This window comes from Papilio xuthus, unplaced genomic scaffold (genome assembly GCF_000836235.2).
Source record: "Papilio xuthus unplaced genomic scaffold, Pxut_1.1 DF826945.1, whole genome shotgun sequence".
NCBI lineage: Eukaryota > Metazoa > Arthropoda > Insecta > Lepidoptera > Papilionidae > Papilio > Papilio xuthus.
The window spans coordinates 71718-89921 of NW_013531704.1; the positions used below are offsets into that span (position 1 = coordinate 71718).

Consider the following 18204-nt stretch of genomic DNA (forward strand, 5'->3'; position numbering starts at 1 on the left):
GTGCTGCGCGCTGTGGCCGCGGCCGCCGCACCGCCCGCGCCCTCCTCCCCGGCGGCCGTGCGCTGGGCGCTGGGCAAGCGCCACGTCTTCCTCAGCGAGGCGATGCGACAGGTAATAAATACAAACATTTCACACGCGTATAGCGTAGGTAACGAAATCTGCAATTGTATTACCATCCTCATTTTTACAAATTTTGTTTCCACCGACATTTTAAATGTATTTCATGCAAATTTCCAAATTCCCTAATTCACATACATCATCATCATCAGCTCACTATAAGTCCCCACCGAGGGGCTCGGAGCCTACCCTAAGTTAAGGGTGATTCACATATATACAACCAGCTAAACATCAATAAAAAACGTAAAAATGTTTTGATCCCACCATTTTGGCGCCTTAGATTATTATACCAATATAAAAGAACAACCAAGCGAGGACACACCACTACGTCCATTCGCTTCTTCTTTACTCACTGCTATTCCGTTTTTACCCGGATTAAAATCTACCGTGTGGACAACCTAGTAATTGTACGTTTGAAAAAAGGAATACTAAGAAAACTTGCAGGATAATGCCGTGTGTACCCGGCCTTAGATTGGACGAACGGCCAGTGATTAAGATTCGCCGATAATTCGACTCCTGATAACTAAACAATCGATGTATTTCGGTTTGATATGATTTGAAAAATCGGAGCTCCGCTGTTCCAGATCACTAATTTTGGTGAATAAAGTTTGCTTATTGGTGGCACAAAATTGGCCGGCCCGCCCCGGCTATAGACAGCATCTAGTGTGCGACTTTGACACTCAATCCCGAGCGGCCCGCCCTCCCGGTCTCTCTATAACTGGGCTGCTTTATTAGAGGAATTTTGCATTAGACTAAAATGGATATGAGCGTTACCTGTTCAGGTGCTGGAGCGAATGAGGCGCGCGCGGCGGCAGGCTGCGGCCGAGTGCATCCAGGCGGCTTGGCGGCGGCACCGCGCCCGCGCGCCCCGCACCGCCGCGCCTGCGCCCCCGCAACGTCCGCGCCCCGCGCCCATTACGGGCACGCCGCCGCCCGACCCTCCCGGCCCGCCCGGCCTGACCGACCCGGCCGACCCGTCCGACAAGTGCGACGCCACCCTCGTCAAGCGCACCTGCTCGCTCTTCGGACTCGACCTAGTGAGTTCGTAATGTGTGAATTTCCAGCCGCGTTTCATACGATTAAATCTAATCTGTGACGTAAACTACTGCGCCGCTCGTTGCAGGAGCGGCCGCCTCCCCTGCCGCCGTCGCGAGCGTACACGGTGTCGAACGGCGTGAAGCTAGGCTACCCGCAGCAGCGCGTGCTGGCCGCCGACTGGGCGGACGAGAGCGGCGCGCTGCGGCTGCGCGCCGGCGACACCGTGCTGGCGCTGGGCGCCGCGCGCCGCGGCCACGTCGCCGTGCAGGTGAGCGCCGGCCACACGCCTTACCTTGCGAATGTTTGGATGGATGGATGGATAGATGTTTGTTTGAATGTATCTCCAGATTGGTTGAACGGATCCCGTTAAAATTTGGCAGAGATGTAGAACATAATCTGGAAGAACGAATAGGCTACTAATCAAGTTTTTTTTAGTACCGCGCGTATGGCGACGTGGGCGTCCGTTAATATGTAAATAATACACATGCATGGTGACATTAACTTAGTCCCTTAATACCAAAGGCACGTATGATGTAGTATTCAGTCCGGGGATCATATAAAATGAGTAAGTTGTGCAAAGCGGCAGAGTGATGTGTGGTTGTCGTGTGACAGGTGCTGGGCCGCACGGTGCCGGTGCCGCACAGCGTGCTGGCGCCGCCGCGCGCGCTGCGGCCCCGCGCGCCCCCCGCGCCCCACGCTGCCACCCCCGCGCTCACCTGAACACCCGGACAAGCGGACCCGACAGATTTGTTTCTCTGAAAGCTATTGAGACTTCGCTTTACAAAAAAATCACATCATTGATGTGTGTCACCGTGATGACACAATAGGATTGTGATAGCGAGGGTCTCTCCGGGAGGAATGGGCCCTCTTTGGCGAGCCGCATCTTGCGACGGACTTTTCTAGCCCGGTGGGTAAACTGAACCTTAAGTGACAGGCGTCCCCTTGTAGATGACAAAAGTGTGTAACCAGTGCTTTTATGGACTCTTGTGCGTTACTTTGTTCGCCTAAGTATGTTAACCATAAAATCCATATTTTCTGACAAAACTTACAGCGTCAACAGCGCCCCTCTCAGATACTGTATGTACGTAATTGTTTAACATACGACACGAAGTGCAAGTTTATTGTAAAATGAATAGATATTTGATTATAAGTTTAGTTATGAATACATTAATAGAGTTGTGAGGTTAGGTAGCAGCGGTGTCGCGTCTGTCGCGTCTGTCGTCCACAGATCATACAGCGACGTGACACAGTCGTCACACAGTAAGCGGCTCCAGCTTCCGGCTTGCACTACACCTTCATTCTTAATTCATCAAAAGGCTACTACTACTACTACTACTACTATGTCACGGATTTGTTAATAATTTTATTAAAAAATATTTATGTTTTCCTCATACAAACTTTGTATAAACGAACTCTATGTAAACTCTATATGTTGTGCGTGTGCGTGTGTTTGCGTGCGTGTGCGTGTGTGTGTGTGTATGAGCGTGTGTCGAGCGATGGAAGCTCGCGCCCCTGCCGACCAGAGTCTGAAGCCCTACTCACTCGACGACTCGATATTGTAGTTAGGGTAACGTACAAAATAAAGATTATATTTTTAAAATACTCAATCTTTTATTTGTAATAGTCAATACATTAAGTATCTCTGGAATGTAAAGAAATGCGAGATCGGAGTCCGAGCACGCCGCCCCGCCGCCCCGCCGCACGCGCCACGCCGCCACGCCGCTCGGCACAGCTCGGCACAGCTCGGGGCGCGGCGGCGGCGCTCTCCTACTCGCTCGCCAAGTATAATTATGTTTTACTTTATTTTATTGACTCCTTCATTTATAAATTATAAAAAGCATATTTAACATTTTACAATATAAAATATAACAAGACATTTGAGACATTAATTCGGTATAAAAGCATTAAGTTATAACCCATCGACGATCTGGCCGACGCGGCGTGGGCGCGGCGTGGGCGCGGCGTGGGCGCGGCGTTTGCGCGTGATATTCGCAGCGGTCGCACAGACCTGACGATGGTGCAACAGGACAAGGGCACATGATCATAAAATATATCACGCACATTTCATTTCAACAGACATACATATAGAGAACATTTTCTACAATGTATCTATCTATTTCATTTATTCTTTTATTAGTTGTAATATAATAAATACGCAATTTTTTGTATTTTTGAATCATTAACACGATTAACTTATTTATGTCGTGGCCAGATTGTAGATGACGGTGTGGCGCTCTCCCGAGCACACCATGCCGAGTGACATCGTGCGATGACACCGTTCAGGAGCAGGAGCAAAAGTATAAAAGATAATCGTAAGATCGGTTCGAGCCGGGCTTTGCATGAAGTAGAATTGATCAAACACCAAGATGTGCCCCACCGTGTCACGGATACATGACGATTGCTCATCAACCACACATTTAAATTTTTAGGTAAAAGACGGCCGCAGCTCGCACACTACATACAATTTGGCAACTTTATTAAATTCCACGCACTCGACATTTCAACATACAGTAAAGATCGCTTCATACGACATCCGGAATGATATCGGAAATGATATCCCGGTAGGGAAACTAGTGCGGGATTGTGCAAAGTGTTCGGGATCATAAGGGGTGCAGACCGGGACATGCGACACACCCAGAAGGTATTCCACTTGACGACAACGACCGTTGCTGAGCTGACCTCGCCCTCGCCCTCGCCCTCGGGTATGCACCAGTTCCGGAACACTACGTCTAGAACATATTTGTGCTGAACAAACAAACTGAACGAATTAGAATTGATAACCCGATTGAAGGAAGCAATGGCGATGTGTCGCTGCATTCGAGCTATTATTCCACCCCAACTTATTGAGCCACGTCTATTCGAGGCAAACCGTTTGTTGTGCCGTCTTATGACCTTCAATGTTAGCACGCCCATAGATAGTGAGCTTCCCCGTTTACGATCCGACGACATTAGCACGCGATCAGGTTTTGGAGTGCGAATGGTCGCGCCGCCATCCGGTCGGTCGGTCGGTCGGTCGAGCTGGACTCACTCGGCTCTTCTTCTGGAACAGCGTAGGACTTCGCGGCCACCATCGAATGCCTGTCGACACTTTACATGATCGTATCACATGTAACTCAGACTCCCGCTAATGCTTCATCCACATTAACACACGAACATTCCAGCTCGCGTTTGTAATCGTGATCGTGATAAAATATCGCGTTGCCGGTACCACAAAGTGCTCGGTCACTTTATAAACATTAGGGGTTTTGCGTTTTTAACAAGAATTCAAACGGCTTGTTATTTGCATCGTACTTTTATGTCTTTCATATTTATATTTTAGTAAAGGTCGTAAGCGATGTTTACTGTATATTACCTATATATTAAGATTTACAAACTATGGCTAAGTTGAAATATAAAACAATCATAGAGTAAAATGTACATTGAAAATTCTAATACTGATTGAGGAAGTAAAACACGAACATCTATAGGAAGGCGAGGCGCGCCCAAGAAAGCGCGCAGACACGCAGACAGGCAGACACGCAGACACGGACACAGACAGAGAGGGGGGGGGGTGCGAACAGCGCACGGTTCCCCGCACTAAACACTTATATAATACATAAGACGTATAGGTATAAAAGTTGAACACATGCGATAAGGCAGTGAGGTCGTTGTCCGCTGCGGGAGCGCCGCTTCACTACACTCCAGTACAATATTGCAACAAACAACAACAACCTTTACAAAAATACAACATCAAAATGTGCTCAATGAAGCGGTTAATATTCGAGGTAAACTCCATCACCTCGCCCTATGTCATTCTTTATTTCAATTCGAGATAAAGTGTTGTTATAACACATTGGGCGAGGCAGACGAGTTGGGCGAGGTGGGCGCTGTGGGCGCTTTGGGCGCGGAGGAGGTTAGGAGAATATCGCCCGGCAGAAGAGCGGGCAGCGACGCCGCTAGTCGCGTTGGATGGGCGTGCTGACGGCGGAGGGCGCGCGCCGCTCCAGTGAGGTGGGCGTGCGCGGTGTGCGTGGGGCGTGCGGTGTGCTCGAGTCGACCGTGGGCGTGGGCGCGGACGTGGGCGTGGGCGTGGGCGAAGGCGCGGGTGCGGGCTCGCACAGCGCCGCCAGCACGTGGCTGGCGGCCACCTCGCGCACGCAGCGCCGCTGCTCCGCTGAAAACAATAAATATATATCATCATCATCATCACCAACTCACTATACATCCCCACCGAGGGGCTCGGAGCCTACCCTAAAGTTAAGGGTGATTAGGCCATAGTCAACCACGCTGGCCCAGTGCGGGTTGGTTCACTACACAAATATCTTTGAATTGATTCGCAGATATATGCAGGTTGCATCACGATGTTTTCCTTCACCGTAAGAACGTCGGACGTACATATGTAAATCGGATATCGAAAAACACATTGGTACATGGCGGGATTCGAACCCAGGACCTGCAGATTGCAAGTCAAGTGCTTGACCCCTGAACCATCGACGCTCTCGGACGAAATGTATATATAGTCAACAGTAAGATTATGTAATGTAACCCTCATACGCCTTTATTAGGAATTGGTACGAAAAAGCAACGAAAATTCTTTTGAAGAAAAATTAGTGACGATCGCTGTCAAGTAAGTATGTATGTATGTATGTATGTGCAGTGCAGGCGAGCCTCACCGATCAGGTTGTGCAGGTTGTCGACGACCACCTCGGAGTTGTAGGCGGCGTCCATGGCGCGCTGCAGGAACGCCGTCCACGCGCTCAGCTCCGCCTCCTGCAACACGCGCGCGCCTTGCCTCACTCTCCTTGCCCTCGACACCTTCCTCTTTGCCATTGTCATTTTACAATGAATCATAGTATTTAATATGTTGGTACAAACCCATAAAAACAATTACACGGCAACATCATTTTGGAAGAAGGATATACTTGTTTCTTTAAGATGTATATGAAGTTTACACACGAGTTTAAAGAAATTATAGTATATTTGAAAGAGAATAATGTGTTGCATGTGAGAGGAATACCGCAAACGAAAGCGATTGTTTTCGCACATGTATAGTACAGACAGACAGACAGTAGTAAACGTTACCGCAATATCGGCAGAGAGCAGACGAGATAGGGCCGGTGTGGTCGACGCACCCGAAGGCCCCACACATCAAGACACAGATCTATCGAAAACCACTACAAAAGTACAGATTTCTACAAAATGACATCTCTCTAAATATATATTATTTTTGTGTTTTAGTGCACGTGACATTATGGTGAACATTTTCCGTAGACGTTGAACATAGTCTGGAAGATCAAATAGGTTACTAAGTATAATAAGTTTGTTTTTAATTCCACGCGGACGGAGTCGCGGGTGACAAATAGTAGTACATGTGAAAATAATAATCGTAATATTTATTTTAATAAAGTAATATGAATGTTAATATTATCGTTGATATTGTGCCACTGCAACGGAGTCGAAGAGGTCTTATAAACCGATAGTATTAGGACAATCTAAGCAAAACAATATCTTCTTATTCATATGGGCGTGGCGAGCCGGCTTGAGTCGCGGCTTGTCCGGTACCGTCGCTTGAGGAGCGATCACCTCGACTTCACTTTTGCATCAAACGTCTCTATTTAGCAACGGCGACCGCGACCTCGCCCCACCACGCTACCCCGCTCTGGGCGTCTGTAAAAATATCTCGCGAGATGTATTGCACGAACACGCAACAAATATAAATATGACTTAATATTAGCGTTACGAAATAAATAGCTCAATAGCAGCGGGCGGTGCGGTGCGGTGCGGAGAGAGCGGGCAGGGCACGGACTCCCGCTCGCCGCGAACGACTTGCGATCACAACTAGCAATGGTCGATTTGACACTATATGGCATTAACATTTAAATAAACTAACAATGTTTTGAAGCTACTGTTGATCGATAATTCTTAATATTTTTACTTTATTGTCTAACTTCACCCTTTTGAACAAAACAAGATATTTAATACGTTCGAAGACATTATGTTGAATCGTTTTACGAAAATTATCGTAAATCAATAGGGCGGACAAAAATAGTTACACGTAGTATGTAGCCGGTAAACACTATGAATTATTGAGGAGGGTATATCGCATCTCCCGACGGGCACGAGGTCAGTAGGACAGAGCGGCGTGCGGAGAGTGTCGCCCTCTCCCTCCCGTGCCCTCGAACTTCACTGCCCCCAAACGCGGGCCGGGCGGCTGGGTGTCACGTCACGGGAGCGAACCGCCGCCGCCTCGCCATGCCGCTCCGCTATTACAAATATAGTTTTGATGGCCACGGCCGGCCGCTGACCGGGCGGTAGCGGAGTCCCGGCGGCCATCACCCCCTCAGCCCGCAGCTCGCTGCCCGCACCCTTCAGCACAAGAGCCGGCTGCGGGGACGGGCGTTGACTCGCAGGTCTGAACTGATAACAGTTATCAGACAATTAACTAGTTCAAATTGTCTTCTACGGTTATCGGTTAATTACACGATCGGCAAAGACCCGCGCTACCATAATCATGTCGCCGCCAGATTACGGATAATACATATTGTTATGTCATTTTTTGTTATTGCGACAGTGATCATTAAAAAGAAAAAATGGCTGCTAAGGCGCCAACCCGAGCAGCGATGTTTCTTATCCATCGCTATTATTCCATCTATGTGTAGTTATATTAAATACTGGATTTAATTTTTAAATCACGTTATAAGGTATAACTCTTTCAAACGTCTAAAAAATAAACCTATAAATAGGACCCGTATGTACTCGTATGTATATGTTCCTGGTCGCACTATTCGCAATATAACAGTTTTGTTTTCTGTGTTTGTGGGTGTGGGCGCGAGGTGTGTGCAAGCCGCCCTATGGCCGGCGCGGCGCTCCGACCTGCGCTTTCTCTACGATTAACGCGAACAATGCGCGTTAGAAAGCTAAATTTCGCTTATATGTAAATGCGCCCGAGACAGCTCAGGCGCGCGCGCCTTTTCCACGCTTCGTTACGCTTTTACAGGCAGAAGGCGTTCGTGTCGGACTATTGGTAACAATGTAACATCCATGCGTTGATGCGCGGTCGTTCCTGCAAAGAGTGTTGAGACTGTTTACAATATGTTTACAAATGCAATACGATGAACGGCGACCGGCGATGCCATTATCGCAGCACTTAACAATGTTACATGTTTGACAATGCTACGAGTTCTATTTCGTGTCCATGGCGCAATGGCGCGGCGGGTGGAGCGGGCTGATCGCCCGAGGTTAGGCTAGACAATCTCGCGTGAGATGTCCTGCATCCTGGATCATTATATACATTATAACTACATATAAGGTAAAACAAATTGTGCCGCCGCCAGTGCCAGACCAGTACTCACTGGCCGGCTGCTTCAAGTGTGAGATTAGTACGCTCTTTCTTCACGTCTCGCACTCAAGAGCTCAGTCTGAGATCTGAGAGTCTGGTCGGAGCGCGCCGCCTCGCGCCTTACTACTTAAAGTCTAATCTCTCCAAGTCCCGGTTTTAAAAAAATTGCATCTACTAAAGACTTAATTATATTAACACGAACTACATTATATCCTCAATTTTGTTGTGTTATTTTTCAAATGGCTAGAACTTGTATCGCGGTCATGAAGTCGCAGTCATTTCCGCTCCGTGCACCGCACATGTACTAATATTTAGAGATATAATTTTGATAAATTAGGAAGCGCTTCAAATTTTATTTGGCAAAGCGAAAATTGTGCAATGTGCAAATTATCTGTTTATCGGTTTAATCGATTTGCATACAGCTAGTCGGAAATCTGCAATTTCATCGTCGAAGAAATAATAAGTAAAAACTCGCGGAACTTTTGTTTCATCTAAATACAGAGTCCCACCGCGGGATAGACGCGTACCGGCGGCGATACTCGCGGTGGCACGAATCATTTTATTTGGCTTAGTTCAATCACCCCCTTGCCGGCGCAGTGTTAGCATACGAGCTTTATTTACGTGACACGCACAACGCCGACCTGTAGCCACATGTTGAACGCACACAATCAAAAACAAACACACACATAGATTGAAATCATATATCAATACTAACTTTATCGCCGTTGAATGAATTTTCCAAAACCTTTTTATATTTGTCTGCGGTTTGTTTAGGAGGTAGGTAATAAGTAAAAGAGGTAGAACCGATTGCGCAGGAATCGGTGACGTGTAGCTTCTGCTTCTCCAAATTCCGTACCGAACTCCCCAAAGTGAACCAAACGTTTCAAATCTCAATATCATATGATGATATTACAAAAGGCAGCAGGAAGGCAGCAGGATGGCAGTCATAACAAATTTAGAGTAGATATAGTGTTTTTTAACAAATTAAGGTTTAACTAAAATAAATAGTTGTATAATATTTTATAGCGCTGTCCGAGTATAGTATTCCAGCGGCACGGCACGGGTTGGGTCGTGTCGGTCGTGTCGGCCGAGCAAATTAACACGGTCATGTGTAATTGGGCGTTCAATTGCATGACCGGTGTGATGAAGGCCGCACTAGAAGTCGCCGCCGCTGGCTAGTAACAAGCAATAAATCACATGAATATTGTACTAAGCCGAAACTGCATGCACATACACGATCTTTATAGTTGTAATGTTCTTGGGGAGACTGAAAAACGATATGAACGATACGGAAGTAGCCTGCGGTTAGCGATCATTAACGGTACGCAAGTCGGCCGAACCCCCAAACATCGAGATTATGGATCACCAGGTCGCACACACGAATACATCCTAGAATTTCAGGCAGTTCAGCGATTCATGACCTCGATACTATTCATGAAAATAGAAATGTCACAAACAGATGAAGGCAAAGACCGCAAAGATCATGTTCACGTGCAATCATTCCGATCTTTCCTCTTGTGTTTTCAACATAAATTGTTGCTAATGTTAAATGCGCACGCATCACGCATCACGCATCACGCGTCATGCCTCATGCCTCATGCCTGCTGTCAGCGAGTCGCGCATGAAACATATCAAATGTTAAATCAATTACCAAAAAGAAAAGATTAATTATCATAAAAAAAATTCCACGTGAAATGTCAGCTCAGCAGCAATGCTAGCAAACGTAAAATTTGAATACAAATTTACATAATTAGCAACGCTCGAGGGATGCAGTTGTTATTCGCGGTCGTCGCAGCAGAGACAAGGAACTGATACAATCGGCCCATTGTCTGCGAACAAACGACGCGACGTAAACAAACAAAAACGACTTGTGACTATAATATTATTGTTATCTCTATGAGTGCGTACGAGGATCCGTTAACCTCAGCCCCGGGGTTTTGATACACAGCAATTCGCCTCTTTACGGCGGTGGCAGCATTTATATTCCCCAACAGCGGCGAAGGGTCGCCTCCGATCAAACAATGGTGTATGCAACACGCAACTAGACCAGAGGGACAGCTTTATGCTGTGCAGTCAACACAACATAAACCCCTCCCCCCATTTCGTCAAGTCTCGGGGAGCTAATCTAAATTTAACTTCAAAATAACCATTTTTTTATTTCTGTCTGTCTCTTTATCTATTCGCAAGCCGTGTTCTTTTCTGGTAATCTCCAAAAAACCGGCTCAATTTTGAGGGGCTGGTAGCTCATGCAAGCGGGAATATAATGGCAAACTTTTTTTTTTTAATCTGCGCTGACGAAGTCACTGGCAACCACTTGTTGTATTATAATTTACAAGCAAGTGCGCATCAAAGGCACGGTAGTACAGCGCCGCCGCCAGGCCGTGGGAAACAACCAACTTTGGTACGCATTGTTTGACTCCTTTCAATTAACATGTTTGTTTCAAAATAATTAATGAAATCAAAAGAGTGTCGGAAAAAAGACACGAACAAAGAGGTTTGACTCATATTTAAGGATATACATTATCGTCTCATGTTAAAGGACGAAGGCTAGTTTCACTGCTAGTGCGCTTCCGCAAACATGCAAACACTCAGATGCTCCAGCTCGACGGGACCAAACCTTAGCCTTCGTGAATTTGGTTGTCTAAATTAGCGAGTTAAAACCCTCTAATCTTTGTTTCTATTTTACGTTTCTAAAATTTCCTATGTATGATCGGAAGTATAAGCAGACCTAATTAAGGTGAGGCTACAATCGGAAAGACAACTTCGCAGAACTTGGTGATTCGAGCATGAAAGTGTAATGATGTTAGTTCAAAGGATTGCGCTATTAGTGTAATGGCTCTTTACGAGGTCAGAGTGGGCGATCACAAAAAATGGTGTCAGCAATCCGTAGCGCCGGTAATGAGTCGTCACAGCGGGGTCGACGACCGCTCACCTAGCGCACCGCCATCACTCGCCGCCACCGATACATCCCTTCACAAGAATTAAAATGTCATACCTATAGTCCTTCGCAACCTCATCACATCGATGAGACAACTAATTTTTTTGTGACTAATCGTTGAAAATTATTTCTTGTCCTCAGTGTCTTCATTTTGTTTTTTTTTTTCGTTTGCAAGTAACTAACATTTCAATCAAAATTAATATTTGTCTAGCAGGCTTCGATATCACTTACTAGTTTTGGGGTTTGGGTCGTGGCTGCGTTGGGAATGTACCCACACAGATATGGATGTACCAATGTTGTGCCCGTAAATTTATATTTCAGTTTGATTAAAAGCCGCACTTAGCGTCCACAACTTAAGCTTAATTACACGTTTAAAAACGAGATAGCGTAACATGGTCTACATTTCTCGTAAAGAATAATAAGACTGGGCAACAAGGTACCTGGCTGGGGCGATGCTTTTGGTTTGGCGAAAAACAGAGCGAGAGTTTTACAGCGGAACACTAAACCGCCTGACTACCACACCAGAAAATCAAATAAAAGCCTCATAATTAATTGCAAGTAACGTGAGCCGAGCCGAGGAATTTGACGCGTTACGATCCGACGCACTCAGAGCAGCAGTTAGAAGGGACAGCTGGAACTTGATTTGGCGTTGTTGTTGATTAAATAGTCAACAGGAACATGTAGCGCTGCAAGAACGTTGAGGAAGTATAAGTTTGGTCAGCACAGACAGCAATGATGTTAGAGAGCAGCGCGGCGCTCTCGGCCCAGGCACGGCGTGACGCACTTGTTAATGTTAGTGGGTGTTCATTTTAAGCTCGAGTACTGTGAATCATGTTTAATTAAAAATATAAAGATGTAGCGTAGCCCATCCCTATCGGGTTCAAAGTTTTTTCTTATAAAGCTAATGAGAATTTCATTTATTACAACTACACACACACACACACACACACACACACACACACACACACAAGTGAACAACTTGTGGAAACACACATTTATTGTGTACCTATCTATGCTATGCTATTGTATATCGTAAGTCGCAACAAAGTCTGGCAAAGTAAAAGCTATTATAGTATATGCGGGGAAGTGGTCAGTCAGCTTTGCATTAGAGGGGTCCGCGGGGCATGAGGCGCAGGGGGCGCTGGGACGGGGTTGTTGGACTGGCGCGCTCGCAGGGCTTCGCGCCAGCCGCCCGGAAGGAATCGCACTGAATCCTTGTCAGTACTGATAATTAGCCAAGTCATTTGTGCCTCCTATAGCGGGTGAGTCATCGCGTAGGTGAAAATTAATGAAATAATAAAAGTCAAACAATGGTCAAACCTAAAGTTGTAAACAATATGTATTCGTGATACCAATATTTGAATAAGATACCGTGTTTTTTCGATATACCCGAGTGCAGGATGCACAGAAAGAAAAAATATTTTCCCTTTCCTTGCATCCTCTCATCCGGAAAGTCCACTTTCACTTCCCATGCTTTCCTTATAAGAAAAAGTGTGAGAAGGAAAAGAGGACTAAATTAGGCCCCCGGAACGCACACTCATCAGACGAAACGCGGAATTGCTTCCACTTCACGTCTGTCTTCTGTGTGGTCGTGGTATTTAACCGGGCGAGCCGGGCCAATTCGTGCGTGGCTCTACCACTGTTAAAAATTATATCTCAAAGCGAAAATTGACACAATTCCATGTCCATAAAGTTTCGGATGCGATTAACAGACGTTGGTAAAATAGATGAGTTATATAAAGCAACGTGCGTATCATATAATCACATGAGGAAACCATCGAATGTAACAGAAAGGCAGTGTAACAAAAAATGATAGGCTACGGTAACCTGACACGTCGGTAGACTTTCCAAAATGTGAACACGTCGGGAATCGAATCGTGCTCGCCGCTGTGCTCTAAATAACGGACAACAAGAACGACTAACATATCCGATAAAATCGGACTCATCTTTAAATTGGAGCTACATTGCTGCGGCCGAAAGAAACCGTCTTATACACTCGCGCAATAATAAAATCGCTGCTAATGGTCAGCCAGAGGCGAATGAAGTCAATTGCTAATTATAAAGGTGGGGCGCGGGGCGTGCGGCGACGACGGAATGTTTAACGGAATTAGAAAATCGTATAGTTTAAAGCAAGGTGTTAATTTAGCAACCTGAGGGCTTTGTTTTAACAGATAGACGGGGCGAAATTCAGTCTGCTCTCATATACATGTAATCTAGCGCTCCGCTCCCATTGCTACGCAGGTTAAAAAAGACATCTACTTCTGCATGACTACTAAACACAATAGAGTGGTGTTCCAAGCGACATCTTAGCGACACAACTAATTTGCCTACTACGGTAACTATACTTCATTGTATAAAACTTTTGAATGAGATGAGAGTGTGCTTGCATGTCAGTCCTATAGGCCATGTCGTGGCACCGCGAAGGGAAAACGTTGTCCTAACCCGGTTAGAAAGCGTGCCCGAACGAGGCTACACTCTATGGTGTTATAAGCAGGCGACACACCGTGGATCACGTTATTTTTTCGTCCTCAATTCGCGTAGGTGTAAATTAGCAGAACAGTTGTCGTCTCATCCCGTGGCTCCATTTAACCAGTTTAAACGACACCCACGACACGATGGGGAAAGGATTTTAATTTTCTTGGTTGTCTTCCTCGACAAGAACAAATAGACAAGAAATAAATTAATATCAGAACGTTGTATTGACCAACTCAACATAATTCTGGCAAATAAGAAAATATCATTTCATTTACATAGCATTTAGTAACATTAATGGGTAAATGACATAGACGTATGTAGTACATAGGTGCGTACCATGTGAGGCGCTGGCGAGTGGCGAGTCGTTTGTTGTCGGCCGGCCGGCGTCGAAACAACTTGCAATTCCAACTATTGATGTGGTTTACTTTGAAACAATGTTGAATTACGACTACAATAGTCCATATGAACTATGAATTTCCAATAAAATAAGCTATTTCTATGATACGTTCTTCACGGGTTATTGAACAAAATGATTATGCAATTACCAGCTATATGTCGTTTAATGACACGTGAAGGTGTGAGGCGCGCGTCACGCCGCCGTGCGCCACAGCCGCCCGCCGCGCTGCTCCCACTGGCGCGCGCCCGTCCTCATCATCACTAACTTACTTTTAATTATATCACACATGTTTTATAAACAGTGAAACTCGCATTAATGAGTAGGTATAAAAAGTAATGAAAACTAAAAAGTCTACTTCGAGGTAACGAATAGTTCTGCTTTCGTGTGAAATGTTTAGCAGAGGTTGCACAAGAACCTGGCGTCGTCAGAGCTACAAACAACAACAACAACAAAAATGTAACTAAATTCCACAACAAATGTACTTATAGTTTTCAATGCGAGCTAAAAGGTAACGGTGTACGATGGTGAGACCGCCACGACGTCGTATCCGCATAGAAGATTAGTTAATGGAAAGGCTAGTAAATTGGAAAATAAACAAGATTCTAAAGAATCGTATGTCTCTCCAGAAAAACAGAGTATTAAGTAAGTTCTCATCGCACAAAACAGTCGCTGATCATCCAAAAGAAATGCTTTGAATGCGACCCCCCGTAGCTGTTCAACCGAGACGTCAGTGGCGATAACTTGATCCGGAATATGAAGTAACAAAAACAGAACGTTAGCGAATAGTGTGTGCGTTCCTTATTTGTCAGTTGTTTTATTGTACATATATTGGTGAGTTGCCCTAAGACATTGGAAGCTTAAAGTGTTGCGGGAGCAGCCATATGCTGTAGTGTTGGCGGCGGCATCGCTTCATGTATAGCGTACGATGTGTTATATACGATGTTTTATTTGTGTCATTGTTATTGTAACTTTGGAAATAACTGGGTTATCTAAGCGGGCAATAAGTAGTTTATCACTCAAATTATAATCACCAATGTAAGTCACACGTCCGCTGCGCTGCTGTGCCGCTGTCTGTCGGCTGGAGAAATTTAGCGCAATTGTGATATCGGACACCTAGACGTATTACACCTATCTACTTTAAATCCATGAACAAATTCTTATCATTCGATAGTGCTTACAGTAATGACATCTTTAAAGAGAAAGGCTAACACACATTTCTCATGTTTCAGCACTTTATCTAATTCGCAAAGATCCGCGAAATAGATAGGCAGCCAGCGTTGCGCGTACGCGTGTCAAGCAAGGTGGCTCTACATAATGTGGATTTGGAGTGGCTTTTAGTGATTACCACTTTGAGGGATGTAACTTTTTGAATCCATAAAAGCCGCACTCTGGTCTAATAAGTGTTAGGCTGTTGACTATTACAGAACTGTGCGGAGAGACTAACCATTTTGGCGAGCATGGTGTCCATCTGGGGGCGGTGTGCGGCAGTGAGGAGCTGGCGGATGCGCGCCGCGTTGGCGACGCACTGTGCCATGCTGCGCTGTAGCGCGGCTGCCTGGCGCAGCAACGCAGCGGCCAGCGGCACGCCCTCGCCCGCACCCGCGCTTGCGCCCCGCAGCACGGACTCCAGCACGTGCGCGTGCTGCGAAACGTACTGCAGGCAGCGCTGCAGCTCCACCGCCTCCCGCCGCTGCCGCTCTGCGCACACGCACATACACCACGTCAACCTCAATCTCACCTAATTTTGTATTGTTATGAATAAAGTAACATTCACATCACTTTAACAGTCAAGTTAACCACCTTCAAGTTAACCATGTAACTAACAAAGATGTTAGTTATTTGTAAAATGACCCATGTAAGAGTCCAACAAAGTACAAACGGGAACACAGGTTTGCATAAAATACCTCTGATTGAGGCTGACCAACTTGAGGAAGAACACTTTTCTTTACTACTTCAGCTCTTGTAATGTCACTACCAATGAGCGCAATGCTAGGAAAAAAGTTAGGATGACTAGGCTATGGCCTGGGTCAACCGCACTGATTAGGTCAGTCGTTTGACTTTACACATATATTTCAATTTATTTGTGGTAATGTGAATCTTGCATATGATTTGATGATCAAATTATTTCCTTCAAGAATGTCATATAAAGGTTCATATGAATTTCCTTAAGAGCAGGGAATTAAACTGGATGTGTAGATTTTACTGCAGTCCAAACAAGTGCCACCCACTCTCGTGCTGGCAAGCTGCTTGCTTTAACCAAGCCTCCACCTATACACAATTCAACAACAACATCACATATTTCATACTGTATTTTTTAAAAAGCAAAATGAAAATGCTGCTCAAGCTGCTAACAAGGATCAGGACCACCCTACATAAACAAAATAATATTTTCTTCGCATTTAATTAAATATTATATTAATGTAATTTAATCTAAATCTTAATATATGGCATAGATGTATAATGTAGTCAGGAAAAACAGATGAACTACTAATTAAGTTTTTTTTTCTTAATTTTGCGCGGACGGAGTCTCTGGAAAAAGCTTTAAATATATAAAACTTAGTGCTCAGATTAAACTAATTGTAAGTGGCGAGAAAAAAAAAGAAACAAAGGTTTAATTAATTTTCGAAAAAGATAACATATAAAACATACCATGAAAATCGTATATTCTCTGAGTTCGTCTCTGATATTTTTCCTCCTCTAGCTGTCTTTCTAACTGTATTTGAGTATCTCTTGCCTCCAAAACTTCTAAAAAAGAAGAAAAAAGAGACTTCCTCTCGTTTGTATTTGTAACGGTCTCTGTCATTGTTGTCGTAAATTGAGCTAAAACTGCCTAAATAGAGAACAATAGTTTACAAATTTCGACAAAACCCGGAACCAGTGATGCTTCTTTATTAAGTAATTAATGAAAATGCAAGAATATGTAAATAAATCGAAATTAACGAAATGGTAAAATACACGTCCTTCCCCTACATCACACACCTAACCGACTGACACTGACATGACAAATGGCAACTGACAATTTTAAAATTGACAGTGATTTAAAAACCAGGGCCATGGCTACCAATCTATAAATCAAAAACGACAAATGGACAAAGAGTAAACTATATGTACTCTTTGCCAAATACCAAAGAGTATATAAAATACTAACGTCCAATAAATAGATGACTTATATACTCTTTGACCTAAATAATAATGGCTGTTGGTCTTCCAATAAATAAATAAATAAATAAATAAATAAATAAAGGTCTATGTTACCAGGTCATAAAATTAAAAAAAAATCTAATTAATAGACAGGATAGAATTTAACGTGATAGGTAGGAGAAAAGACGATTTATCGGAATTGAGACATAAAAGCCTCAGGATCGTAAGGTTTTAGACTATGATAATTTGTGTTTTATACCTATTTTTCAATTTTTCGCCACTTTTGATACTCAAATCGTTGGCCAATGTAAGACGTATCGACAATATTGGTTTGCAACAAAATCTTTTGTTAAGAAATTCTTTCATAAATGGAGATTTCATTGCCCTCAATCTATTTCTGTTACATTTTTATCATTTCTAATAAAACCATTTTATCACTGTTCGTAATTTTCAAACTTCTATTCGCGAATCTTTTTCTCGCATTTACAATACAGTAAATACAATTAAAATAATGGTTTTAAGCAAAGGAATAGGATTCTTAAATAGACATTAGTTCAAATTAACGCTGCCGCTTTGATCAGGCGCTAAAATGGTGAAAATCAATTTGGCACAAAAAAAATCCTCTTATAGCCAGTCCATTTTTAGAGGTCCGTTAAATAACTACATAGAGGTGAAATAATGCAGTATTTTGAAGAAGAAAGAAAGAAAAATTTTATTATTTATTTAAGCTCCGTAAAGAGTAAACTAAAATAATAACTTTTACTAACTTAAAATTACACA

At 44.2% G+C, this 18204-nt stretch overlaps 2 protein-coding genes across 2 annotated transcripts in view; one reads left to right on the forward strand and one right to left on the reverse strand.

The window, feature by feature from the left end:
- Positions 1–1875, forward strand: part of dachs (unconventional myosin-IXb-like dachs) — a 13243-nt gene extending 11368 nt beyond the window's left edge. The window contains exons 10-13 of the mRNA XM_013316414.1: positions 1–111; positions 900–1154; positions 1241–1423; positions 1768–1875. Of these exons, the coding sequence (XP_013171868.1) occupies positions 1–111; positions 900–1154; positions 1241–1423; positions 1768–1875 (657 nt within the window). The remainder of the gene's footprint in view (positions 112–899; positions 1155–1240; positions 1424–1767) is intronic.
- A 167-nt stretch (positions 1876–2042) lies between these two features.
- On the reverse strand, positions 2043–17281 carry LOC106121153 (uncharacterized). Its single transcript, XM_013316661.1, has 4 exons — positions 16933–17281; positions 15728–15981; positions 5808–5904; positions 2043–5308 (listed from the first exon to the last, which is right to left on the reverse strand). The coding sequence occupies exons 1-4, from the start codon at positions 17084–17086 to the stop codon at positions 5091–5093; spliced, it is 723 nt and encodes a 240-aa protein (XP_013172115.1). The 5' UTR covers positions 17087–17281; the 3' UTR covers positions 2043–5090.
- Positions 17282–18204: the final 923 nt, after the last annotated feature.